Genomic DNA, 27,500 nt, shown 5'->3' with positions numbered 1-27,500 from the left:
GGAGAGAAACTGTCAAAAAAGAGAACTGGAGGCAAGATGATGAATGAGGACAGGGAGGAGAAGGAACAGGGAGGAGAAGGAACAGGGAGGAGAAGGAACAGGGAGGAGAAGGAACAGGGAGGAGAAGGAACAGGGAGGAGAAGGAACAGGGAGGAGAAGGAACAGGGAGGAGAAGGAAAGTAATGGATAGGAAGAAGGAGAAGAGGGAAAAAGTGTGTGTGTGTGTGTGTGTGTGTGCGTGCGTGCGTGCGTGTGTGTGTGCATGCGTGCGTGCGTTACCTATAAACAGGAGACTAAATATGATGATGAGCTGGTAGACTCCGTGACCCAGGATGTTCTTCAACATCGTCAAGGAGATGAGAGGGTTGTTGCGGCCATAGGGTTTACGTAGCAACAGGGACTCTGTGGGGGGTTCTGTTGCTAGGGCAAGAGAGGCGAAGGTATCCATGATGAGGTTAACCCATAACATCTGGACTGCTTTCAGAGGAGAGTCCTGGGGGGGCAAGAGGGTTGGTGGGGGGAGGAGAATGTGTGAAAATCCACTGTTGACGCCCACAATGTTGAGAGTGTGCGTTTGTGTGTGAGTGCGTTTGTGTGTGAGTGTGTGTGTGCGTTTTGTGTGTGTGTGTGTGTGTGTGTGTGTGTGTGTGTGTTACCTGTGTGATGCAGGCCCCAGTGAAGGCCACGATGACAGCCACCACGTTGACAGTCAGCTGGAACTGGAGGAACTTGGAGATGCTGTCGTAGACGTTCCTCCCCCACATCACAGCCTTCACTATACTACTGAAGTTATCGTCCGTTAATATGATGTCAGACGCCTCCTTGGCCACGTCTGTACCGGCTATACCCTGGAGAGAGAAGAGGTATGGTTTAATACCGTCTATACCCTGCAGAGAGAGAAGAGGTATGGTTTAATACCGTCTATACCCTGCAGAGAGAGAAGAGGTATGGTTTAATACCGTCTATACCCTGCAGAGAGAGAAGAGGTATGGTTTAATACCATCTGTACCCTGCAGAGAGAGAAGAGGTATGGTTTAATACCGTCTATACCCTGGAGAGAGAAGAGGTATGGTTTAATACCATCTATACCCTGGAGAGAGAAGAGGTATGGTTTAATACCGTCTATATCCTGCAGAGAGAGAAGAGGTATGGTTTAATACCATCTATACCCTGGAGAGAGAAGAGGTATGGTTTAATACCGTCTATATCCTGCAGAGAGAGAAGAGGTATGGTTTAATACCATCTATACCCTGGAGAGAGAAGAGGTATGGTTTAATACCATCTATACCCTGGAGAGAGAAGAGGTATGGTTTAATACCGTCTATACCCTGCAGAGAGAGAAGAGGTATGGTTTAATACCGTCTATACCCTGGAGAGAGAGAAGAGGTATGGTTTAATACCGTCTATACCCTGCAGAGAGAGAAGAGGTATGGTTTAATACCGTCTATACCCTGCAGAGAGAGAAGAGGTATGGTTTAATACCATCTATACCCTGCAGAGAGAGAAGAGGTATGGTTTAATACCGTCTATACCCTGGAGAGAGAAGAGGTATGGTTTAATACCGTCTGTACCCTGGAGAGAGAAGAGGTATGGTTTAATACCGTCTATACCCTGGAGAGAGAAGAGGTATGGTTTAATATCGTCTATACCCTGGAGAGAGAAGAGGTATGGTTTAATACCGTCTATACCCTGGAGAAGAGGTATGGTTTAATACCGTCTGTACCCTGGAGAGAGAAGAGGTATGGTTTAATATCGTCTATACCCTGCAGAGAGAAGAGGTGTAGATAGGGGTAAATAGAGAGAAATATGAAGAACGAGGGAGAGACAAAACCAAAGAGAGATAGAGAGAGACACATATCTCCCATATTTCACTCCCATATCTACTGGGTGAAATACCACAGTGTTCCATCACAGCAGCAAGATTTGTGACCTGTTGCCACAAGAAAAGGGCAACCAGTGAAGAACAAACACCATTGTAAATACAAGCCATATTTATGTTTATTTAGTTTCCCTTTTCTAATGTAACCATTTGCACATCGTTACAACACTATATATGACATTTGTAATGTCTCTATTATTTTGGATCTTGTGTGAGTATAATATTTACTGTTCACTTTTTATTGTTTATTTCACTTTTGTTTATTATCTACTTATCTTGCTTTGGCAATGTTAACAATAGTTTGCCATGACAATAAAGCCCCTTGAATAAAATTGAGAGAGAGAGTGTAGGAGAAAGAGTAGGAGAGAGAGTGTAGGAGAGAGTGTGAGAGAGAGATTAAGAGTTTACGCAAATTATGTACAGGTGAGGTCAAATATATTGGCCTCCTTGCTCAAGTCACTATTTCTTCTGATTTACAACTGGACAGGACCCCAAAACATTTATCAACACTGACATTTTTCATTTCAAAGTAAAACATGGTCTGGACTAAATTATTCAAAATTCAAATGATTTTGGTTGGGGGCAAGATATCTTGTTTACTGTGTAATGTGTCTAATCTGTAGTAAATTGTTGGTGCCAACAGGGTGAAAACAGCCATTCAACCAGTTTTAAAAAGAGCAAACAGTTAATTCTGCTCCATTGCACATTGTAAAGTGTAAGAGTGCCAATAAATGTGACCGCATCTTTAATACAAGCTAGTGTTTTCCATTCATAATATTACTGTGTCTCAGTCTTTAATACAAGCTAGTGTTTTCCATTCATAATATTACTGTGTCTCAGTCTTTAATACAAGCTAGTGTTTTCCATTCATAATATTACTGTGTCTCAGTCTTTAATACAAGCTAGTGTTTTCCATTCATAATATTACTGTGTCTCAGTCTTTAATAAAAGCTAGTGTTTTCCATTCATAATATTACTGTGTCTCAGTCTTTAATACAAGCTAGTGTTTTCCATTCATAATATTACTGTGTCTCAGTCTTTAATACAAGCTAGTGTTTTCCATTCATAATATTACTGTGTCTCAGTCTTTAATAAAAGCTAGTGTTTTCCATTCATAATATTACTGTGTCTCAGTCTTTAATACAAGCTAGTGTTTTCCATTCATAATATTACTGTGTCTCAGTCTTTAATACAAGCTAGTGTTTTCCATTCATAATATTACTGTGTCTCAGTCTTTAATAAAAGCTAGTGTTTTCCATTCATAATATTACTGTGTCTCAGTCTTTAATACAAGCTAGTGTTTTCCATTCATAATATTACTGTGTCTCAGCAGTGACAACATAAAACACTTTGAGCAGGGCGTTACCATGGCAAAGCCCACGTCGGCCTTCTTCAGCGCCGGCCCGTCATTGGTCCCGTCTCCGGTTACCGCGACAACCTGCCTCAGCTCCAACACAGTGCTGTCCATGATGCCTGAACACACAGTGATATACAGCACAATGATCTGTTGGTAAACAGTAGGATTTACGTTCTAAAGATGGACAACACAATGATCTGTTGGTAAACAGTAGGATTTACGTTCTAAAGATGGACAACACAATGATCTGTTGGTAAACAGTAGGATTTACGTTCTAAAGATGGACAACACAATGATCTGTTGGTAAACAGTAGGATTTACGTTCTAAAGATGGACAACACAATGATCTGTTGGTAAACAGTAGGATTTACGTTTTAAAGATGGACAACACAATGATCTGTTGGTAAACAGTAGGATACACGTTCTAAAGATGGACAACACAATGATCTGTTGGTAAACAGTAGGACACGTTCTAAAGATGGACAACACAATGATCTGTTGGTAAACAGTAGGATACACGTTCTAAAGATGGACAACACAATGATCTGTTGGTAAACAGTAGGACACACGTTCTAAAGATGGACAACACAATGATCTGTTGGTAAACAGTAGGATACACGTTTTAAAGATGGACAACACAATGATCTGTTGGTAAACAGTAGGATTTACGTTCTAAAGATGGACAACAGAATGATCTGTTGGTAAACAGTAGGATTTACGTTCTAAAGATGGACAACACAATGATCTGTTGGTAAACAGTAGGATACACGTTCTAAAGATGGACAACACAATGATCTGTTGGTAAACAGTAGGATTTACGTTCTAAAGATGGACAACACAATGATCTGTTGGTAAACAGTAGGACACACGTTCTAAAGATGGACAACACAATGATCTGTTGGTAAACAGTAGGATTTACGTTCTAAAGATGGACAACACAATGATCTGTTGGTAAACAGTAGGATTTACGTTCTAAAGATGGACAACACAATGATCTGTTGGTAAACAGTAGGACACGTTCTAAAGATGGACAACACAATGATCTGTTGGTAAACAGTAGGACACACGTTTTAAAGATGGACAACACAATGATCTGTTGGACAGTGGATTTTTCTTTTGTCTAACTTTATTACAACAAATGATGATGTTTTTAGAATAAATCAGGAATATCGAATACTGCCATCACATGTTCCACTCCACATTTCCTTCTAATTGCCTTCTGCTTGCAAATCATTCTTTTTTTTTATAGTTTAAACAATTATGATTGCCCTGATTTTCAAGAATGCCTGAATTGCTTCGCCTTGTTTTTCTGGTTGGCTGGAAAGTTTCATCATCCAATTATAATCAGATCTACAGGAAGTTTCACCATGGCAACCACGGACCGCGGCGATGTGTTGGCACATGAGAATTATTAGAATTTGGCAAATATTAGTCAATTATTGCATTCTATCAACGCTGACTTTCACAGGATACCTGAGACATGAAACAGATAGGTGTGAGGGCATACAGGCTGTAACTAATTTATTAATGCACCATTTGCCTAAATGGGTAACGAAAACACTTCAACCACTACATTTATAAAAAGATTGGTGTGAGGAAATTATGTCCAGCTGTTTTTATTGACACCAGATAGTTACATGGAAACCCCCTAGCAGGAAACATCCTAGCAGGAAACATCCTAGCAGGAAACACCATAACAGGAAACCCCCTAGCAGGAAACATCCTAGCAGGAAACATCCTAGCAGGAAACACCATAACAGGAAACCCCCTAGCAGGAAACATCCTAGCAGGAAACATCCTAGCAGGAAACACCATAACAGGAAACCCCCTAGCAGGAAACCCCCTAGCAGGAAACCCCCTAGCAGGAAACCCCCTAGCAGGAAACGCCCTAGCAGGAAACACCCTAGCAGGAAACCCCCTAGCAGGAAACCCCTAGCAGGAAACACCCGAGCAGGAAACCCCCTAGCAGGAAACACCCTAGCAGGAAACATCCTAGCAGGAAACCCCCTAGCAGGAAACACCCTAGCAGGAAACATCCTAGCAGGAAACCCCCTAGCAGGAAACATCCTAGCAGGAAACATCCTAGCAGGAAACCCCCTAGCAGGAAACACCCTAGCAGGAAACACCCTAGCAGGAAACACCCTAGCAGGAAACCCCCTAGCAGGAAACATCCTAGCAGGAAACCCCCTAGCAGGAAACCCCCTAGCAGGAAACCCCCTAGCAGGAAACACCCTAGCAGGAAACAGCCTAGCAGGAAACATCCTAGCAGGAAACACCCTAGCAGGAAACCCCCTAGCAGGAAACCCCCTAGCAGGAAACACCCTAGCAGGAAACCCCCTAGCAGGAAACCCCCTAGCAGGAAACCCCCTAGCAGGAAACATCCTAGCAGGAAACCCCCTAGCAGGAAACAGCCTAGCAGGAAACAGCCTAGCAGGAAACATCCTAGCAGGAAGCATCCTAGCAGGAAACCCACTAGCAGGAAACTGATCATCTATTCTCTATGCAAACTTTCTAAATGTCTACAAGAACACTGGACAAGTTAATGGAAACAGAGATACTGTCTAATACCTTGTTTACTCCAGTTTGTCTCTCCACCTACCTTCACCTACCTCCACCTACCTCAACCTATCTCATCCTACCTCCACCTACCTCCACCTACCTCCACCTATCTCATCCTACCTCCACCTACCTCATCCTACCTCCACCTATCTCATCCTACCTTCACCTACCTCAACCTATCTCCACCTACCTCACACTATCTCAGCCTACCTCATCCTACCTCACCTACCTCCACCTATCTCACACTACCTCAACCTATCTCAGCCTACCTCATCCTGCCTCATCCTACCTCCACCTATGCATCTGCCTTATTGTAATTTGTAGGGTAGGTTTTTAACAACCTCATGATGGGTAAAGGGCAAAATGGATCCTCACGTAAGAGCCAAACCTATGGATGTTACATTGAGCTGGACGAATGGAATATGAATGACAGTCATTCAAAATGCCGTAATAGAAATAAGGCTGTGCACCTAAAAACAAAATGTCCTTCCTAGTCTTGAACGGCACTGGTGTGTGTGTGTGTGTGTGTGTGTGTGGTTAGGGGCAGGTGTGTGTGTGTGTGGTTAGGGGCAGGTGTGTGTGTGTGTGTGGTTAGGGGCAGGTGTGTGTGTGTGTGTGGTTAGGGGCAGGTGTGTGTGTGTGTGTGTGTGTGTGGTTAGGGGCAGGTGTGTGTGTGTGTGTGTGGTTAGGGGCAGGTGTGTGTGTGTGGTTAGGGGCAGGTGTGTGTGTGTGAGTGTGTGGTTAGGGGTAGGTGTGTGTGTGTGTGTGTGTGTGGTTAGGGGCAGGTGTGTGTGTGTGTGTGTGTGACTCACCTTTGACTAGTGTGTGTTTGTCGGTGGGGGAGGAGCGAGCGAGGACTCGTAGTTTAGGCCAGACCTTGTCAATCCGCTCCTGCTCTACCTGTCAATCAAACACACAGGGGGGAGGAGTTTGCACACAGACACACACACACACACACACACACACACACACACACACACACACACACACACACACACACGCCCCTAACCACATACACACACACACACACACACACACACACACACACACACACACACACACACACACACACACACACGCCCCTAACCACATACACACACACACACACACACACACACACACACACACACACACACACACACACACACACACACACACACCTGCCCCTAACCACATACACACCTCTCCTTTCTCGTTCCTGATTCGCCGGTTGAACTCCTTGCCGTCGATACACAGGAAGTCTTCTCCAGGATGGATGATGCCACATTTAGCTGCTATGGCCCTGGCTGTGTTAATGTTGTCTCCTGGTGGTTAAAACATGGTCATAACACAGGTATAATGTGTAATAACAGCATTATACATGGTCATAACACAGGTATAATGTGTAATAACAGCGTTATACATGGTCATAACACAGGTATAATGTGTAATAACAGAGTTATACATGGTCATAACACAGGTATAATGTGTAATAACAGCGTTATACATGGTCATAACATTTAGCTGCTATGGTTGATGCCAGCTACACACACAAGGTCCTAATAGACATATATGTTCACACTTTCAGTCATTTAGCAGACGCTCTTAAGCAGAGAGACTCACAGGATCAATCAGGGTTAAATGCCTTGCTCAAGGGCACATTGACTGATTGTTACATTTACATTTTAGTCATTTAGCAGACGCTCTTATCCAGAGCGACTTACAGTAGTGAACGCATACATTTCATTTCATGCATTTTTTGTTGTTGTACTGGCCCCCCGTGGGAATCGAACCCACAACCCTGGCGTTGCAAACACCATGCTCTACCAACTGAGCCACACGGGAAGATTGTTCACATAGTCGGCTCAGGGATTCGAACCAGCGACCTTTCAGTTACTTGCCCAACCTCTTAACCGCTAGGCTAATTGCCCGCCGTAATAGAATAGTTTTAACACATTTTAACAGAGTTACTTCATAATATATTATAAACTGGATGGTTCGAGCCTTGAATGCTGATTGGCTGACAGCCTTGGTATATCAGACTGTATACCATTGGTATGACAAACATATATTTTTTTACTGTTCTAATTAAATCCACTGGGATTTGTGGTCTATGGCCAATATACCACGGCTAAGGGCTGTACTCCGCGTTGCGTCGTGCCTAAGAACAGGTCATTTTAATAGCCAGGCCTGTTTTAATAGCCAGGCCTGTTTTAATAGCCAGGCCTGTTTTAATAGCCAGGCCTGTTTTAATAGCCAGGCCTGTTTTAATAGCAAGGCCTGTTTTAATAGCCAGGCCTGTTTTAATAGCCAGGCCTGCTTTAATAGCCAGGCCTGCTTTAATAGCCAGGCCTGTTTTAATAGCCAGGCCTGTTTTAATAGCAAGGCCTGTTTTAATAGCCAGGCCTGTTTTAATAGCAAGGCCTGTTTTAATAGCCAGGCCTGTTTTAATAGCCAGGCCTGTTTTAATAGCCAGGCCTGCTTTAATAGCCAGGCCTGCTTTAATAGCCAGGCCTGTTTTAATAGCCATGCATCGGCCTGTTTCAAATAAACACCCAGTCAAAATGTATTGTTTACGAGGTTACCATGGACACAGCTCTGATATTACCACGATCATGCGCATTAAAATATTATTTTTTTCATTCTGTCATCGTTGCTAGCCATGGCGCCAACAAAAAGAAAACATAATCGGTAGCTCTCTCCATGTTGTTGAAGCAGGAAATCAGAGGTGTATGATAGGCAGCCATGGGATTTGTTATGATGTTTAGTCTTTTCAACATGTTATTATGTTTATACTGGTCCTACTGGTCACAGTAAACCGTGCGGTAGTCTTTCCCACCTGATATGATGTTTAAGGAAATAGGCACCTGGCTCAAATAAAAAAGTAGCCTGTCTCTAATATGCGCTGGCTGTGTTCGTAAATCATAGTGTGATAAACACATTACAAACCTGTGACCATCCTTACGCAGATGCCCGCTTTCTGACACTTACGAATTGCATCAGGCACCTGAGAGAGAAAGAGCGAGAGAGAGAGGGATAGAGAGAGTGAGAGAGAGGGATAGAGAGAGAGAAAGGGCGAGAGAGAGATAGAGAGAGTGAGAGAGAGGGAAAGAGAGAGTGAGAGAGAGGATAGAGAGAGAGAGAGGGATAGGGAGAGAGAGAGGGATAGGGAGAGAGAGAGAGAGGGATACAGAGGAGAGAGAGAGAGGGAGAGAGGGCGAGAGAGGAGAGAGAGGGAGAGAAGGAGAGAGAGAGGAGAGAGGGAGAGTTACTCACAAACAAGCAGAAATCCAGACATAAGAGAGAGAGAGAGTGATAATTCCACCAGGAGGGTTAGGGTTAGACTGGGGTCGCCAACTCACAACCCTCTGCACCTTACAGTACCATAACACCCACTCTACCTCAGGTCGTACAGGGTTAGGGTTAGGGTTAGACTCTACCTCAGGTCGTACAGGGTTAGGGTTAGGGTTAGGGTTAGACTGGGGGCTCCAACTCACAACCCTCTGGACCTTACAGTACCATAACACCCACTCTACCTCAGGTCGTACAGGGTTAGGGTTAGGGTTAGACTCTACCTCAGGTCGTACAGGGTTAGGGTTAGGGTTAGGGTTAGACTGGGGGCTCCAACTCACAACCCTCTGGACCTTACAGTACCATAACACCCACTCTACCTCAGGTCGTACAGGGTTAGGGTTAGGGTTAGACTGGGGGCTCCAACTCACAATTCCTCTGGACCTTACAGTACCATAACACCCACTCTACCTCAGGTCGTACAGGGTTAGGGTTAGGGTTAGGGTTAGACTCTACCTCAGGTCGTACAGGGTCTTCTATGCCCACCACAGTGAGGCAGGTCAGCTGAGTAACGATGTCCTCCTCGTTGTCCCAGTCTGGCTCGGGATTGGATGGAAGGTCTCGGAATGCGATACAGATCGTCCTTAACCCTTCACATGCCATCGGCTCTATCACCTGTTTCATCACAATACATTTGGTAACATTCATATCAAGTGTGTATGTGTGGGCATGTGTGTGTGTGTGTGTGTGGTGTGTGTGTGTGTGTTGTGTGTGTGTGTGTGTGTGTGTGTGTGGTGTGTGTGTGTGTGTGTGTGTGTGTGTGTGTGGTGTGTCACCTGTTTCACCATCTCCTCCCTGTCTCTGGGTCTGAAATTACGTGGCTCTCCATGAACGTCCATGATATACGAACACCTGGGTGAAAGAGAGAGAGAATGAGAGAGAGAGAGAGAATGAGAGAGAGAGAGAGAGATGAGGAAGACGAGGAGAGGAGAATGAAGAGAGAGAGATGAGAGAGAAGAGAGAGAGAGAGAGAATGGAAGGAGAGAAGAGAGAGACGATAGAAGAGAGAGAGAGAGAGAGAGAGAGAGAGAATGAGAGAGAGAGAGAGAATGAGAGAGAGAGAATGAGAGAGAGAGAGAGAATGACAGAGAGAGAATAAGAATGAGAGAGAGAATGAGAGAGAGAGAATGAGAGAATGACAGAGAGAGAATGAGAGAGAGAGAGAGAGAGAGAGAGAGAGAGAGAGAGAGAGAGAGACCTCAACATGACAGTAGGACATATGCGCAGGCCGTGAGCAGAGCAACAGGCCCAAGCCCCATCTGTCTTTGGCCTAAAGAGCAGGAACCCAGACATCATCAAAGAAATTGGAAAGCAAATCAAATTTTATTTGTCACATACACATGTTTAGCAGATGTTAATGCGAGTGTAGTGAAATGCTTGTGCTTCTAGTTCCGACAGTGCAGTAATATCTAACAAGTAATATAACAATTCCACAACAACTACCTAATACACACACATCTAAAGGGGTCGAATGAGAATATATACATGTAAGTATATGGATGAGTGATGGCCGAGCAGCACAGGCAAGGTGCAATAGATGGTATAAAATACATTATATACATGTGATATGAGTAATATAAGATATGTAGCCATTATTTAAAGTGGCATTATTTATAGTGACTAGTGATCCATTTATTAAAGTGGCCAGTGATTGGGTCTCAGTGTAGGCAGCAGCCTCTCTGTGCTAGTGATGGCTGTTTAACAGTCTGATGGCCTTGAGATAGAAGCTGTTTTTCAGTCTCTCGGTTCCAGCTTTGATGCACCTGTACTGACCTCACCTTCTGGATGATAGCAGGATGAACAGGCAGTGGCTCGGGTGGTTGCTGTCCTTGATGATCTTTTTGGCCTTCCTGTCACATTGGGTGGTGTAGGTGTCCTGGAGGGCAGGTAGTTTGCCCCCAGTGATGCGTTGTACAGACCTCACTACCCTCTGGAGATCCTTGCGGTTGAGGGCGGTGCAGTTGTTTTCCTGACAAAACACTCCGAGTGCCCTCACCTACTCTCTGTAGGCTGTTTCGTCGTTGTTGGTAATCAAGCCCACTATTGTTGTGTCGTCTGCAAACTTGATGATTGAGTAGGAGGCGTGTATGGCCAGGGAGTACAGGAGGTAGCTGAGCACACACCCTTGTGGAACCCCAGTGTCTTGAGGGTCTGAGAAGTGGAGATGTTGTTTCCTACCATCACCACCTGGGGGCGGCCCGTTAGAAAGTCCTGGACCCAATTGCACAGGGCGGGGTTGAGACCCTGGGCCTCACGCTTAATGATGAGTTTGGAGGGTACTATGGTGTTGAATGCTGAGCTGTAGTCAATGAACAGCATTCTTTCATCCAGATGGGTAGTGTGCAGTGTGATGGCAATTGCGTTGTCTGTAGACCTGTTGGGGCGGTATGGAAACTGAAGTGGGTCTAGGGTGGCCGGTAAGGTGGTGGTGATATGATCCTTGACTAGTCTCTCAAAGCACTTCATGATGACAGAAGTGAGTGCTACGGGGCGATAGTCATTTAGTTCAGTTACCTTTGCCTTCTTGGGAATAGGAACAATGGTGGCCATCTTGAAGCATATTGGGACAGCAGACTGGGATAGGGACAGATTGAATATGTCCGTAAACACATCAGCCAGCTGGTCTGCGCATGCTCTGAGGACGCGGTTGGGATGCCGTCTGGGCCGGCAGCCTTGCGAGGGTTAACACGTTTAAACGTTTTACTGACGTCAGCCACGGAGAAGGAGGGGGGGGGGGCCCTGTCCATGTTAGTGGGCCGCGACGGTGGCATTGTATTACTCTCAAAGCAGTCAAAGAAGGAGTTTTGCTTGTCTGGAAGCGTGATGTTTTCTTTTTGTAGTCCGTGATTTCCTGTAGACCCTGCCACAAACGTCTAGTGTCTGAGCCATTGAATTGCAACTCCATCTTGTCCCTGTACTGGCATTTCGCTTGTTGGATAGCCTTGCGGAGTGAATAGCTACACTGTTTATATTCTGTCATATTCCCAGACCTCTTTCCATGGTTAAATGCGGTGGATCGCGCTTTCATTGTTGCGAAAATGCCGCCATCCATCCACGGTTTCTGGTTAGGTTAGGTTTTAACAGTCACAGTGGGTACAACATCTCCAATGCACTTCTTTATAAACTCACTCACTGAGTCAGCGTATAGGTCGATGTTGTTCTCTGAGGCTGACCGGAACATATTCCTGTCCGCGTGATCAAAACAATCTTGAAGCGTGGATTCCGATTGGTCAGACCAGCGTTGAACGGTTCTAGTCACTGGTACATCCTGTTTGAGTTTCTGCCTATAAGACGGTAGGAGCAAGATGATGTCGTGGTCGGATTTGCCGAAGGAAGGGCGGGGGAGGGCTTTGTATGCATCATGGAAGTTAGAGTAGGAGTGATCGAGGGTATTGCCCATGCGCGTAGTGCTATCAATATGCTGATAGAATTTAGGTAGCCTTGTTCTCAAATTTGCTTTGTTTAAATCCCCAGCTACAATAAACGCGGCCTCAGGATATATGGTTTCCAGTTTACATAGAGTCAAGTGAAGTTCCTTGAGGGCCGTCGTGGTATCAGCTTGAGGGGGGAATAAAAGGACTTGAGTTCCTGTATGTTATTATGATTACGCTATGAGTCGTTAATCATGAAACATACAGCCCCGCCCCTCTTCTTCGCGGAGAGATGTTTATTTCTGTCGGCGCGATGCATGAAGAATCCCGGTGGCTGTACCGACTCCGACAACATATCCCGAGAGAGTCATGTTTCCGTGAAACAGAGTATGTAACAATCCCTGACGTATACACGGCTGTGACAATAACCGACGCGAATTCTCTTGGGAGATAATATGGTCGGCATTTGATTGTGAGGAATTCTAGGTCAGGTGAGCAGAAGGACTTGAGTTCCTGAATGTTGTTATGATTACACCATGAGTCGTTAATCATGAAGCATACACCCCTGCCCTTCCTCTTCCCAGAGAGGTGTTTATCTCTGTTGGCGCAATGCATGGAGAAGCCCGGTGGCTGAACCGTTTCCGACAACATATCCCAAGAGAGCCATGTTTCCATGAAACAGAGAATGTTACAATCTCTGAAAGGCAACACTTGCACGAATTTCGTCTACCTTGTTGTCAAGAGACTGGACATTGGCTAGTAGTATACTCGTGAGCGGTGGGCGATGTGCCCGTCTACGGAGCCTGTGGCCGCTTCATCTGCTCCTTCTGCGGCATCGTTGTTTTGGGTCGCCGGCTGGGATCCGATCCATTGTCCTGGGTGGTGGACCAAACAGAGGATCCACTTCGGGAAAGTCGTATTCCTGGTCATAATGTTGGTAAGTTGACGTTGCTCTTATATCCAATAGTTCTTCCTGGCTGTATGTAATAAGACTTAAGATTTCCTGTGGTAACAACGTAAGAATAATGCATAAAAAAAACAAAATACTGCATAGTTTCCTAAGAACTCGAAGCGAGGCGACCATCTCTGTTGGCGCCATCAGATTTACTGACATTATCATCCTACAAGAAACATGGTATAAAGGAGATGGACCCACTGGTTGCCCTCTAGATTACAGAGAGCTGGTAGTACCATCCACCAAACTACCAGGTGTGAAACAGGGAAGAGACTCAGGGGGTATGCTAATTTGGTATAGAGCAGACCTAACCCACTCTATTAAATTAATCAAAACAGGAACATTTAACATTTGGCTAGAAATTAATGAAATTATCTGAACAGAGAAAAATGTCCTCCTGTGTGCTACCTATATCCCCCCACTAGAATCCCCATACTTTAATGAAGACAGCTTCTCCATCCTACTGTATATCCCCCACTAGAATCCCCATACTTTAATGAAGACAGCTTCTCCATCCTACCTATATCCCCCCACTAGAATCCCCATACTTTAATGAAGACAGCTTCTCCATCCTGGAGGGGGAGATCAATCATTTCCAGGCCCAGGGACATGTACTAGTCTGTGGTGACCTAAATGCCAGAACTGGACAAGAACCTGACACCCTCAGCACACAGGGGGACAAACACCAACCTGGAGGTGACAGCATTCCCTCCCCCATATGCCCCCCTAGGCACAACTACGACAACCAACAAAAACGGGTCACAACTCCTGCAGCTCTGTTGCACGCTGGGTCTGTACATAGTCAATGGTAGGCTTCAAGGGGACTCCTATGGTAGGTACACCTATAGCTCATCTCTTGGCAGTAGTACTGTAGACTACTTTATCACTGACCTCAACCCAGAGTCTCTCAGAGCGATCACAGTCAGCCCACTGACACCCCTATCAGAAAAACAGCAAAATCACAGTCTACTTGAACAGAGCAAAACTCCATCATGAGGCATCAAAGCCAAAGGAGCTGAATAATATTAAGAAATGCTATAGATGGAAGGAGAGTAGTGTGGAAATATACCAAAAAACAATTAGGCAACAACAAATTCAATCCCTTCTAGACAATTTCTTGGACAAAACATTCCACTGTAATAGTGAAAGTGTAAACCTGGCAGTAGAAAACCTAAACAGTATATTTGACCTCTCAGCTTCCCTATCAAATCTAAAAATTTCAAGCAGACAACCCAAGAAAATTAACAACAAGAAATTGAGAAACCTATCCAACCAAAAACAGAGACCCAGAAAACCTGGGCCTACGCCTTCACTATGATGAATCACTAAAACAATACAGGAATACACTACGGAAAAAGAAGGAACAGCACGTCAGAAATCAGCTCAATGTAATTGAAGAATCCATAGAATCTAACCACTTCTGGGAACATTGGAACACACTAAACAATCAACAACATGAAGAGTTATCTATCCAAAATGGAGATGTATGGATAAACCACTTCTCCAATCTTTTTGGCCCTATAACAAAGAACAAACAGCAAAAACATATACATGATCAAATACAAATCAGACGCAACTATTAAACACTACCAGAACCCACTGGATTCTCCAATTACATTGAATGAACTACAGGACAAAATACAAACCCTCCAACCCAAAAAGGCCTGTGGTATTGATGTTGTCCTCAATGAAATGATAAAATATACAGATCACAAATTCCAATTGGCTATACTTAAACTCTTTAGCATCATCCTTGGCTCTGGCATCTTCCCCAATATTTGGAGCCAAGGACTGATCATCCCAATCAACAAAAGTGGAGACAAATTTGACCCCAATAACTACCGTGGGATATGTGTCAACAGCAACCTTGGGAAAATCCTCTGCATTATCATTAACAGACTCGTACATTTCCTCAGTGAAAACAATGTACTGAGCAAATGTCAAATTGGCTTTTTACCAAATTACCGTACGACAGACCACGTATTCACCCTGCACACCCTAATTGACAAACAAACAAACCAAAACAAAGGCAAAGTCTTCTCTTATAGATCCCTTCACACACCAATTCCTTTAGCGGGATCGATTTGACAACATCCAGTGAAATGGCAGCACGCCAAATTCAAACTACAGGAATATCAATATTCAACATTCACGAAAATATAAGTGTAATACATCAAAATAAATCTTAACTTCTTGTTAATCCAGCCGCTGTGTCAGATTTCAAAAAGGCTTTACGGCGAAAGCACACCATGCGATTATCTGAGGACAGTGCCCAGCACACACAACCATACAAACATTTTCCAGCCAAGTAGAGGAGTAACAAAAGTCAGAAATAGCGATAAAATTAATCACTTACCTTTGATGATCTTCATATGGTTGCACTCACAAGACTCCATGTTACACAATAAATGTTCGTTTTGTTCAGTAATCCATTGGCTCAAAGGCAGTCACAACAGGCAGACGAAAAATCCAAATAGTACCAGTAAAGTTCGTAGAAACATGTCAAACGATGTTTTTTAACCAATCTTCAGGTTGTTTTTTGTCTAAATAATCAATAATATTTCAACCGGACAATAGCATCGTCAATATAAAGGAAAAAGAACGAAATGCACGCTCTCGGCAGCGCACACCAAACAACTCTGGGACTTTCCACGGTCCACTCATTGAAAGTGGTCATTCTCCCTCATTTTTCAGAATAAAAGCCTGAAACAATGTCTAAATACTGTTCACATCAAGTGGAAGCCATAGGGAACGCAATCTAGGTCATATCCCTTTATATGGTGGATAGGCTTTCAATGGAAAACTACCCATTTCAAATAATGGCACTTCCTGGATGGATTTTCCTCAGGTTTTTGCCTGCCATATCAGTTCTGTTATACTCACAGAATTTTTTTCAACAGTTTTAGAAACTTTAGAGTGTTTTCTATCCAAATCTACCAATTATATGCATATAATAGCATCTGGGCCTGAGTAGCAGGTAGTTTACTTTGGGCACGCTTTTCATCCGGACGTCAAAATACCGCCCCCTAGCCCAAAGAGGTTTTTAAAAAGCATTCGACTCAATTTGGCATGAGGGTCTGCTATACAAATTGATGGAAAGTGGTTGGGGGAAAAACATACGACATTATAAAATCCATGTACACAAACAACAAGTGTGCGGTTAAAATTGCCGAGGTGAGACAGGGATGCAGGGATGCGTGGGGTGAGACAGGGATGCAGCTTAAGCCCCACCCTCTTCAACATATATATCAACGAATTGGCGAGGGCACTAGAACAGTCTGCAGCACCCGGCCTCACCCTACTAGAATCTGAAGTAAAATGTCTACTGTTTGATGATGATCTGGTGCTTCTGTCCCCAACCAAGGAGGACCTACAGCAGCACCTAGATCTTCTGCACAGATTCTGTCAGACCTGGGCCCTGACAGTAAATCTCAGTAAGACAAAAATAATGGTGTTCCAAAAAAGGTCCAGTTGCCAGGACCACAAATACAACTTGCATCTAGACACCATTGCCCTAGAGCACACAAATAAACTATACATACCTCGGCCTAAACATCAGTGCCACAGGTAACTTCCACTAAGCTGTGAACGAGCTGAGAGACAAGGCAAGAAGGGTCTTCTATGCCATCAAAAGGAACATAAAATTCGACATACCAATTAGGATCAGTTATAGAACCCATTGCCCTTTATGATTGTGAGGTCTGGGGTCCGCTCACCAAACAAGAATTCACAAAATGGGACAAACACCAAATTGAGAATATGCATACAGAATTCTGCAAAAAATATCCTCGGTGTACAACGTAGAACACCAAATAATGTATGCAGGGCAGAATAAGGCGGAAACCCGCTAATTATCAAAATCCAGAAAAGAGACGTTAAATTCTACAACCACCTAAAAGGAAGCGATTCCCAAACCTTCCATAACAAAGCCATCACCTACAGAGAGATGAACCTGGAGAAGAGTACCCTAAGCAAGCTGGTCCTGGGGCTCTGTTCACGAACACAAACAGACCCCACAGAGCCCCAGGACAGCAACACAATTAGACCCAACCAAATCATGAGAAAACAAAAAGATAATTACTTGACACATTGGAAAGAATTAACAAAAAAACTAAGCAAACTAGAATGATATTTGGCCCTAAACAGAGAGTACGCAGTGGCAGAATACCTGACCACTGTGACTGACCCAAACTTAATGAAAGCCTTGACTATGTACAGACTCAGTGGGCATAGCCTTGCTATTGAGAAAGGTTGCCTTAGGCAGACCTGGCTCTCAAGAGAAGACAGGCTATGTGCACACTGCCCACAAAATGAGGTAGAAACTGAGCTGCACTTCCTAACCTCTTGCCAAAAGTATGTCCATATTAGAGACACATATTTCCCTCAGATTACACAGATAGAAAAAGAATTTGAAAACAAACCCAATTTTGATAAACTCCCATATCTATTGGGTGAAATACCACAGTGTTCCATCACAGCAGCAAGATTTGTGACCTGTTGCCACAAGAAAAGGGCAACCAGTGAAGAACAAACACCATTGTAAATACAACCCATATTTATGTTTATTTATTTTCCCTTTTACACTCTAACTATTTGTACATCGTTACAACACTGTATATAGACATAATATGACATTTAAAATGTCTTTATTATTTTGGAACTTTTGTGAGTGTAATGTTTACTGTTCATTTTACTGTACATTTTTATGTTTTATTTCATTTTTGTTTAATATCTATTTCACTTGCTTTGGCAATGTAGACATATGTTTTCCATACCAATAAAGCCCTTACATTTAATTTAATTTAATTGAGAGGGAGAGAGAGAGAGAGAGAGAGATATATTAGTAGAATTAGTGATATTGTTGAGAAGTACAGTGTACATTTCATTGGTTTTGTTTCTACATCCCTCCCTCTCCTCCCCCTCTTCCTCCTCTCCCCACCCCTCTTCCCCCTCCTCCTCCTCCCTCACTTCTTCAGTAGTATCTCAGAAGCTCCTTTACTGTACAGTCTGAAGGATCCGTCTCGTTGCTGGACCACCGTGGACATGGACTTACGCACCGAGTTAAAGGTATACACCTAGAGGGAGAGAGGAAGGGAGTGAGAGAGAGAGAGAAAGTTCACTGAGACAGTGTGTAACGCACTTTACATATTCTATAGTAACATCTACAGTAGACTATTGTAACACTCCATCTAGACTTCGGAAAGTATTCAGACCACTTGACTTTTTCCACATTTTGTTACGTTACAGCCATATTCTAAAATTGTTTCAATAGCTTTTTTCCCTCATCAATCTACACACAATACCCGATAACAACAAAGCAAAAACATTAAATTTTTTATTTTAGCAAATGTATTAAAAATGAAAAACTTAAATATCACTATTACATAAGTATTCAGACCCTTTACTCAGTACTTAGTTGAAGCACCTTTGGCAGCGATTACAAAATCGAGTCTTCTTGGGTATGACGCTACAAGCTTACACCTGTATTTGGGGAGTTTCTCCCCTTCTTCTCTGCAGATCCTCTCAAGCTCTGTCAGGTTGGATGGGGATCGTCGCTGAACAGCTATTTTCAGGTCTCTCCAGAGATGTTAGATCGGGTTCGACTCCGGGCACAAGGACATTCAGAGACTTGTCCCGAAGCCACTCCTGCATTGTCTTGGCTTTGTGCTTAGGGTCGTGCACTATACAGCTGGTGCATTATAGCTAAGGAAGTCTCAAGGTTTGGTCCGCCTGAAGTCTGTCAGGTTGTATGAAAAAAAAGAAAAAAAAGAAGAATAAATATTAAAAACATCCAACCTGACAGAGCTTGAGAGGATCTGCAGAGAAGAATGGGAGAAACTCCCCAAATACAGGTGTGCCAAGCTTGTAGCGTCATACCCAAGAAGACTCGATGCTGTAATCGCTGCAGTTTTCCGAGCTTCTAACCAACAGTGTTATTTTGTTAGTTTTTTCACGTTGTTTGTAACTTATTTTTTTACTTATTTTATACATAATGTTGCTGCTACCGTCTCTTATGACCAAAAATAACTTCTGGACATCAGAACAGCGATTACTCACCTCAAACTGGACAAAGATTTTTTCTTTAACAATTCCGACGCGAAAGATATACTGCTTTCTCGGGAACTGGCCCAAATCCCTGTCATTTGCGTGAAGAACAGACGGAGAAAAAGAGGGGCGGAGGTCGGGCTGCCTTCTGAGAGTTCATAGGCGAGTGAGTCAACCTCAAATACCATCCGTTCTACTGGCCAACGTGCATTGTAAAACAAAATAGATGATATATGACTATCCTACCAACAGGACATTAAAAACTGTAATATCTTATGGTTCACTGAGTCGTGGCTGAACGACGACACGCATAATATAGAGCTGGCGGGATTTTCATCGGCAGGACAGAGAAGCTACGTCTGGTAAGACGAGGGGCGGGTGCGTGTATATTTTTCAGGTACAGCTTGTGCGCGATGTCTAGTATTAAAGAAGTCTCGAGGTATTTTGCTCGCCTGAGGTAGAATACCTCATGATAAGCTGTAGACCACACTATCTACCAAGAGAGTTCTCATCTATATTATTCGTAACCATCTATTTACCACCACAGACCGATGCAGGTTTTAAGGCCATAAGCAAACAAGAAAATGCTCATCCAGAAGCAACACTCCTAGTGGCCGGGGACTTTAATGCAGGCAATTTTAAATCTGTTTTACCTCATTTCTACCAGCATGTCACATGTGCAACCAGAGGGGAAAAAAAACTCTAGACCACCTTTACTCCACACACAGAAACGCATACAAAGCTCTCCCTCGCCCTCTATTTGGCAAATCTGACCATAATTATATCATTCTGATTCCTGCTTACAAGCAAACACTAAAGCAGGAAGTACCAGTGACTCGCTCAATATGGAAGTGGTCAGATGACGCAGATGCTACGCTACAGGACTGTTTTGCTGCTCAGACTGGAATATGTTCCGGGATTCATCCAATGGCATTGAGGAGTACACCACCTCAGTCATCGGCTTTATCAATAAGTGCATCGATGACGTCATCCCCACAGTGACTGTACGTACATATCCCAACCAGAAGCCATGGGTTACAGGCAACATCCGCACCGAGCTAAAGGCTAGAGCTGCCGCTTTCAAGGAGCGGGACGCTTATAAGAAATCCTGCTACGCCCTCAGACAAACCATCAAACAACCAAAGCGTCAAGACAGGATTAAGATTGAATCCTACTACACCGGCTCTGACGCTCGTCGGATGTGGCAGGGCTTGAAAAGTATTACGGACTACAAAGAGAAATCCAGCCGCAAGCTGCCAAGTGACGTGAGCCTACCAGATGAGCTAAATGCCTTTTATAATTGCTTCGATGCAAGCATCACTGAAGCATGCATGAGAGCATCAGCTGTTCCGGATGACTGTGGGATAACCTGATTTGAGCAAGACCTTTAAACAGGTCAACATTCACAAAGCCGCTGGGCCAGACAAATTACCAGAACATGTACTCAAAGCATGCGCGGACCAACTGGCAAGTGTCTTCACTGACATTTTCAACCTCTCTCTGACCGAGTCTGTAATACCTACATGTTTCAAGCAGACCACCATAGTCCCTGTGCCCAAGGAAGCGAAGGTAACCTGCCTAAATGATTACCGCCCCGTAGCACTCACGTCGGTAGCCATGAAGTGCTATGAAAGGCTGGTCATGGCTCACATCAACAGCATAATCCCGGATACCATAGACCCACTCCAATTCGCATACCGCCCCAACAGATCCACAGATGTTGCAATCTCAATTTCACTCCACACTGCCCTTTCTCATCTGGACAAAAGGAACACCTATGTGAGAATGCTGTTCATTGACTACAGCAAAGCGTTCAACACCATAGTGTCCACAAAGCTCATCATTAAGCTAGGAAGCCTGGGACTAAACACCTCCCTCTGCAACTGGATCCTGGACTTCCTGACGGGCTGCCCCCAGGTGGTAAGGGTAGGTAACAACACATCCACCACGCTGATCCTCAACACAGGGGCCCCTCAGGTGTCTGTGTTTAGTCCAAACACGACTCCAACACCATTATAAGTTTGCTGACGACACAACAGCGGTAGGCTTGATCACCGACAACGATGAGACAGCCTATAGGGAGGAGGTCAGAGACCTGGCAGTGTGGTGCCAGGACAACAACCTCTCCCTCAATGTGAGCAAAACAAAGGAGGTGATCGTGGACTACAGGAAAAGGCAGGCCGAACAGTCCCCGTTTAACATCAACGGGGCTGTAGTGGAGCGGGTCGAGAGTTTCAAGTTCCTTGGTGTCCACATCACCAACAAAGTATCATGGCTGTGAAGAGGGCACGACAACACCTTCTCCCCCTCAGGAGACTGAAAATATTTGGCATGGGACCCCAGATCCTCAAAAAGTTATACAGCTGCAACTGCTCGGCATCTGACCGTAAGGCGCTACAGAGGGTAGTGCGTACGGCCCAGTACATCACTGGGGCCAAGCTTCCTGCCATCCAGGACCTATATACTAGGCGGTGTTAGAGGAAAGCCCAACAAATTGTCAGAGACTCCAGTCACCCAAGTCATAGACTGTTCTCTCTGCTACCGCACGGCAAGCGGTACCGGAGCGCCAAGTCTCGGACCAAAAGGCTCCTTAACAGCTTCTAGCAGTAGTGTAAAGAGGGGTGAAGAGGGGTGAAACCTGAACAAAAGACCTCAGTTTAAAAGCTGACAGTGTTTTTATATAATTTTATTTTGTTTTGAATCCTGTTGGACTAAATTGCTATGAGTACTGCTATCTGTCCCAGGATCTTGACAGATTCTGTATTGGGGGAGAGACGCGAAAGCCCAGCTAGCCTAGCTGGCTCGGCGATTTCAGATGGAGGCCGCTATTGAACGTTGTAGGAGCTGTGTTTACTTTGCTTTGTTCCGGGATAATGTGGACTGCGTTGACTTTCAATGTAGCAACTGCTTGCAAGTAGCAAACCTACATAAGCTACTGCGGAACCCACACCCACCTACTTTTTCTTTTTTCTTCTACCCCAGTAGCCGGACGGCGCTCTGGGCTGGTGGAAGTTTCACCGCCGTGTCGGCTCTCCACAGCCGACTGGCCGGTGCTTGGCAGGGTTCCATCCCTGGAGAACAAAGCTGATCTCGACCCAACCAACCAGCCATGGAGGTACATCACTCGCCATGGAACTCGAAGAAGGCGTCCTCTGGCAACGGGGGTCTCCATGGAGATGTTGAGCCCGGAACTGACACAGACCAGAAACAGCTTTGCCGCCCTGGATCCAGAGGTTCCAGCGCCTTCGTCCGTGGTGGCTTACCAATCAAGATCGGATGCGGAGGTACCTGCATCTTCGCCCTTGTCTCCCTCTCCGGTGGCTTCTACCTCGGGTTCAGATCCTCAGAGCTCCCCCCTCACCAGACCGAGAGGTTTCCTGAGGGACCGGCCCATTCAACATCACCAGCTGTCATCATAGGCAGCTCTATGGTGAGAAACATCTCGGTCCCCAAGGCAAAAACCCTGTTCTACCCATGAGCACGAGTATGGGACATAACCAGGCTGCTTCTGACTGTTCTACCCAGGAGTACAGGACATAACAAGGCTGCTTCTGACTGTTCTACCCAGGAGCAGGAGTACAGGACATCACAAGGCTCCTTCTGACTGTTCTACACAGGAGCAGGAGTACAGGACATAACAAGGCTGCTTCTGACTGTTCTACCCAGGAGCAGGAGTACAGGACATAACAAGGCTGCTTCTGACTGTGCTACCCAGGAGTACAGGACATAACCAGGCTGCTTCTGACTGTTCTACCCAGGAGTACAGGACATAACCAGGCTGCTTCTGACTGTTCTACCCAGGAGCAGGAGTACAGGACATCACAAGGCTGCTTCTGACTGTTCTACCCAGGAGTACAGGACATAACCAGGCTGCTTCTGACTGTTCTACCCAGGAGCACGAGTACAGGACATAACAAGGCTGCTTCTGACTGTTCTACCCAGGAGTACAGGACATAACAAGGCTGCTTCTAACTGTTCTACCCAGGAGCAGGAGTACAGGACATCACAAGGCTGCTTCTGACTGTTCTACCCAGGAGTACAGGACATAACCAGGCTGCTTCTGACTGTTCTACCACAGATGCCGGGAGCTGACACTGTCGTAGTCCATGTGAGGTCAAACGACATCAGGAGGGCTAGCTCGGAACACTTGAAAATAGATTTTAAAGAACTGATTTTAGCATTAAAAGACTCCAAAAAAGGGCAATAATTTCAGGTCCAATACCATCGTTGGGCCACGGATGTGAAAGATTCAGCAGACTGCTGGTATTACACATCTGGCTAAAAGACTACTGTAGCTTTGCTGGAGTCACTTTTATTGATAACTTTGGAAACAGAAGATACTCTACAGGAATGACGGAGTCCATCCAAATCATCTTGGCTCCTGGACTTTGTCCAAGCATTTCAAGGCTGCGTTGAAACAATGACTGGTATGATGATCCAGGACCAGCTCAGTTAGTCCCTACCATTGTGACAATGAGTCGTCATAATGCTGCATCAAATGTACATGATCTTAGGGGCATTGGCAAACACAATGTAAGTAATTTAATTGATGTACCCCTAATTGCACTGAATACATCTGTTTATCCTACAGCTATTGTAAGCAGTAATCATGAGCCTATAAACCAGAGTTACACTGTTAGCACTGAGGCGTGTGCAATAGTAGGAAGACCACTTTATGCAGCTCACCCTGCACTATCAGCTCCAATGTAAATAACATGAGTAAGTCTACCTCTGATAAGCTCCCCAGTAAAGCATTAAAAACAATCAAACAACCCAGAAAAGTGCTATAAATAGCCCATATTAACATATGCAGCCTGAGAAACAAAGTCCATGAAGTCAGCAACTTCCGTGTAACATATTCTATCGCTGAAACTCACTTAGATAAAACTTTTAATGATACAGTGGTAGTAATACATGGTTCTAACATCTACAGAAAAGACAGAAATGCCAACGGAGGCGGTGTTGTGGTCTATATTCAGAACCACATTCCTGTAAAGCTTAGAGATGATCTAATGTAGTAATATGGCTGCAGGTTCATCTGCCTCACCTAAAACCCATTCTGGTGGGAAGCTGCTATAGACCACCAAGTGCTAACAGTCAGTATCTGGATAATATGTGTTAAATGCTTGATGTGATGTATGTGATATCAACAGAGAGGTATATTTTCTGGGTGATTTAAATATTGACTGGCTTTCATCAAGCTGCCCACTCAGGAAAAAGATTCAAACTGTAACCAGTGCCTGCAACCTGGTTCAGGTTATCAGTCAACCTACCAGGGTATTTACAAACAGCACAGGAATGAAATCATCAATATGTATTCATCACATCTTTCCTAGTGCTGCAGAAATTAGCTTGAAAGCCGTATCCAGATCCATAGGATGTAGTGATCACATCTTTACTAATGCTGCAGAAATTTGCTTTAAAGCACTATCCAAATCCATAGGATGTAGCGATCACAATATAATAGCCATATATAGGAAAACCAAAGTTCCAAAGTCTGGGCATAATATATAGTATATAAGACATCATGCAATACATTTTGTAGTGATTCATATGTTGATGATGTAAAGAATATTTGCTGTTCTGTGGTGTGTAATGAGGAGCAAACAGACGCTGCACTGGACACATTTATGAAATTGCTTATTCAAGTTACTAATAAGCACCCATTAAGGAAATGACTGTAAAAACGGTTAAATCCCTGTGGATTGATGAGGAATTGAAGAATGGTATGGTTGAGAGGGATGAGGATAAAGGAATGGCAGATAAGTCTGGCTGCACAACTGATTGGCAAACGTACTGCAAATTAAGAAATCATGTGACTAAACTAAATAAAAATAAACTACACAATAAACTATACTATGAAACAAAGATAAATTATATAAAGAATGATAGTAAAAAGCTTTGGGGCACCTTAAATAAAAATTGGGAGAAAAAAAGCCAACTCGGATCCTTCACTTATTGAATCAGATGCCTCATTCATCACAAAGCCCACTGATATTGCAAACTACTTTAATTACTTTTCATTGGCAAGTTAAGCAAACTTAGGCATGACATGCCAGCAACAAACGCTGACACTACACATCCAAGTATACCTGACCAAATGATGAAAGACAAGAATTGTACTTTTGAATTCCGTAAAGTCAGTGTGGAAGAGGTGAAAAATTATTGCTGTCTATCAACAATGACAAGCCACCGGGGTCTGACAATCTGGATGGAAAATGACTGAGGATAATTGCAAATGATATTACCACTCCTATTTGCCATATCTTCAATATAAGCCTACTAGAAAGTGTGTTGCCCTCAGGCCTGGAGGGAAGCTAAAGTCATTCTGCTACCCAAGAATAGTAAAGCCCCCTTTATTGGCTCGAGTAGCCGACCAATCAGCCTGTTACCAACCCTTAGTAAACTTCTGGAAAAAAATTGTGTTTGACCAGATACAATGCTATTTTACAGTAAACAAATTGACAACAGAATTTCAGCATGCTTATAGGGAAGGACACTCAACAAGAACAGCACTTACACAAATGACTGATGAATGGCTGAGAGAAATTGATGATAAAAGGATTGTGGGGGCTGTCTTGTTAGACTTCAGTGCAGCTTTTGACATTATTGATCATAGTCTGCTGCTGGAAAAATGTATGTGTTATCGCTTTACACCCCCTGCTATGATGTGGATAAAGAGTTACTTGTCTAACAGAACACAGAGGGTGTTCTTTAATGGAAGCATCTCAAGTATAATCCAGTTAGAATCAGGAATTCCCCAGGGTAGCTGTTTAGGCCCCTTGCTTTTTAATTTTTTACTAACAACATGCCACTGACTTTGAGTAAAGCCAGAGTTTCTATGTATGCGGATGACTCAACACTATAGATGTCAGCTACTACAGCGACTGAAATGACTGGAACACTTAACAAAGAGCTGCAGCTAGTTTCAGAGTGGGAGGCAAGGAATAAGTTAGCCCTAAATATTTCTAAAACTAAAAGCATTGTATTTGGAACAAAACACTCACTAAACCTAAACTAAATCTTGTAATAAATAATGTGGAAATTGAGCAAGTTGAGATGACTAAACTGCTTGGAGTAACACTAGATTGTAAACTGTCATGGTCAAAACATACTGATGCAGTAGTAGCTAAGATGGGGAGAAGTCTGTCTATAATAAGGCGATGCTCTGCCTTCTTAACAACACTATCAACAAGGCAGGTCCTACAGGCCCTAGTTTTGTTGCACCTGGACTACTGTTCAGTCGTGTGGTCAGGTGCCATAAAAAAACACAAACTCCAAGAGGGCTGTCATGTGCCTTATACTGAGGAGTGGCTTCCGTCTGGCCACTCTACCATAAAGGCCTGATTGGTGGAGTCCTGCAGAGATGGTTGTCCTTCTGGAAGGTTCTCTCATCTTCACAGAGAAACTCTAGAGCTCTGTCAAAGTAACCGTTGGGTTCTTGGTCAACTCCCTGACCAAGGCCCATCTTCCCCGATTACTCAGTTTGGCCGGGCGGCCAGCTCTAGAATGAGTCTTGGTGGTTACAAACTTCTTCCATTTAAGAATGATGGAGGTCATTGTGTTCTTAGGGACTTTCAATGCTGCAGAAATGTTTTGGTACCCTTTCCCAGATATGTGCCTCGACACAATCCTGTCTCTGGGCTGTACGGACAATTCCTTCGACCTCATGGCTTGGTTTTTGCTCTGTCAACTGCGGGACCTTATATAGACAGGTGTGTGCCTTTCCAAATCATGTCCAATCAATTGATTTTACCACATGTGGACTCCAATCAAGTTGTAGAAACATCTCAAGGATAATCAATGGAAACAGGAAGCACCTGAGGTCAATTGAGTCTCATAGCAAAGAGTCTGAATACTATGTAAATAACGTATTTCTGTTTTTTAGTTTGAACACATTTGTTTTCGCTTTGTTATTATGGGGTATTGTGATGTCATTATGGGGTATTGTGATGTCATTATGGGGTGTTGTGATGTCATTATGGGGTGTTGTGATGTCATTAT

The 27,500-nt window shown here is 44.0% G+C and overlaps 1 protein-coding gene across 1 annotated transcript in view; it reads right to left on the bottom strand.

Moving 5' to 3' along the window:
• Nucleotides 1–27,500, bottom strand: part of LOC115168795 (plasma membrane calcium-transporting ATPase 3) — a 154,777-nt gene that overhangs the window by 27,264 nt on the left and 100,013 nt on the right. Inside the window, exons 15-23 of the mRNA XM_029724351.1 lie at nucleotides 18,420–18,526; nucleotides 9,902–9,977; nucleotides 9,582–9,740; nucleotides 8,724–8,781; nucleotides 6,978–7,099; nucleotides 6,608–6,695; nucleotides 3,246–3,352; nucleotides 657–848; nucleotides 280–493 (exon numbers count right to left, since the gene is read on the bottom strand). Of these exons, the coding sequence (XP_029580211.1) occupies nucleotides 280–493; nucleotides 657–848; nucleotides 3,246–3,352; nucleotides 6,608–6,695; nucleotides 6,978–7,099; nucleotides 8,724–8,781; nucleotides 9,582–9,740; nucleotides 9,902–9,977; nucleotides 18,420–18,526 (1,123 nt within the window). The remainder of the gene's footprint in view (nucleotides 1–279; nucleotides 494–656; nucleotides 849–3,245; nucleotides 3,353–6,607; nucleotides 6,696–6,977; nucleotides 7,100–8,723; nucleotides 8,782–9,581; nucleotides 9,741–9,901; nucleotides 9,978–18,419; nucleotides 18,527–27,500) is intronic.

The sequence above is a fragment of the Salmo trutta genome, chromosome 30 (assembly GCF_901001165.1).
Source record: "Salmo trutta chromosome 30, fSalTru1.1, whole genome shotgun sequence".
NCBI classification, from domain to species: Eukaryota; Metazoa; Chordata; class Actinopteri; order Salmoniformes; family Salmonidae; genus Salmo; species Salmo trutta.
Note: the sequence above shows the minus strand (reverse complement) of the source record. Positions and strands in the feature narration are given on the sequence as shown.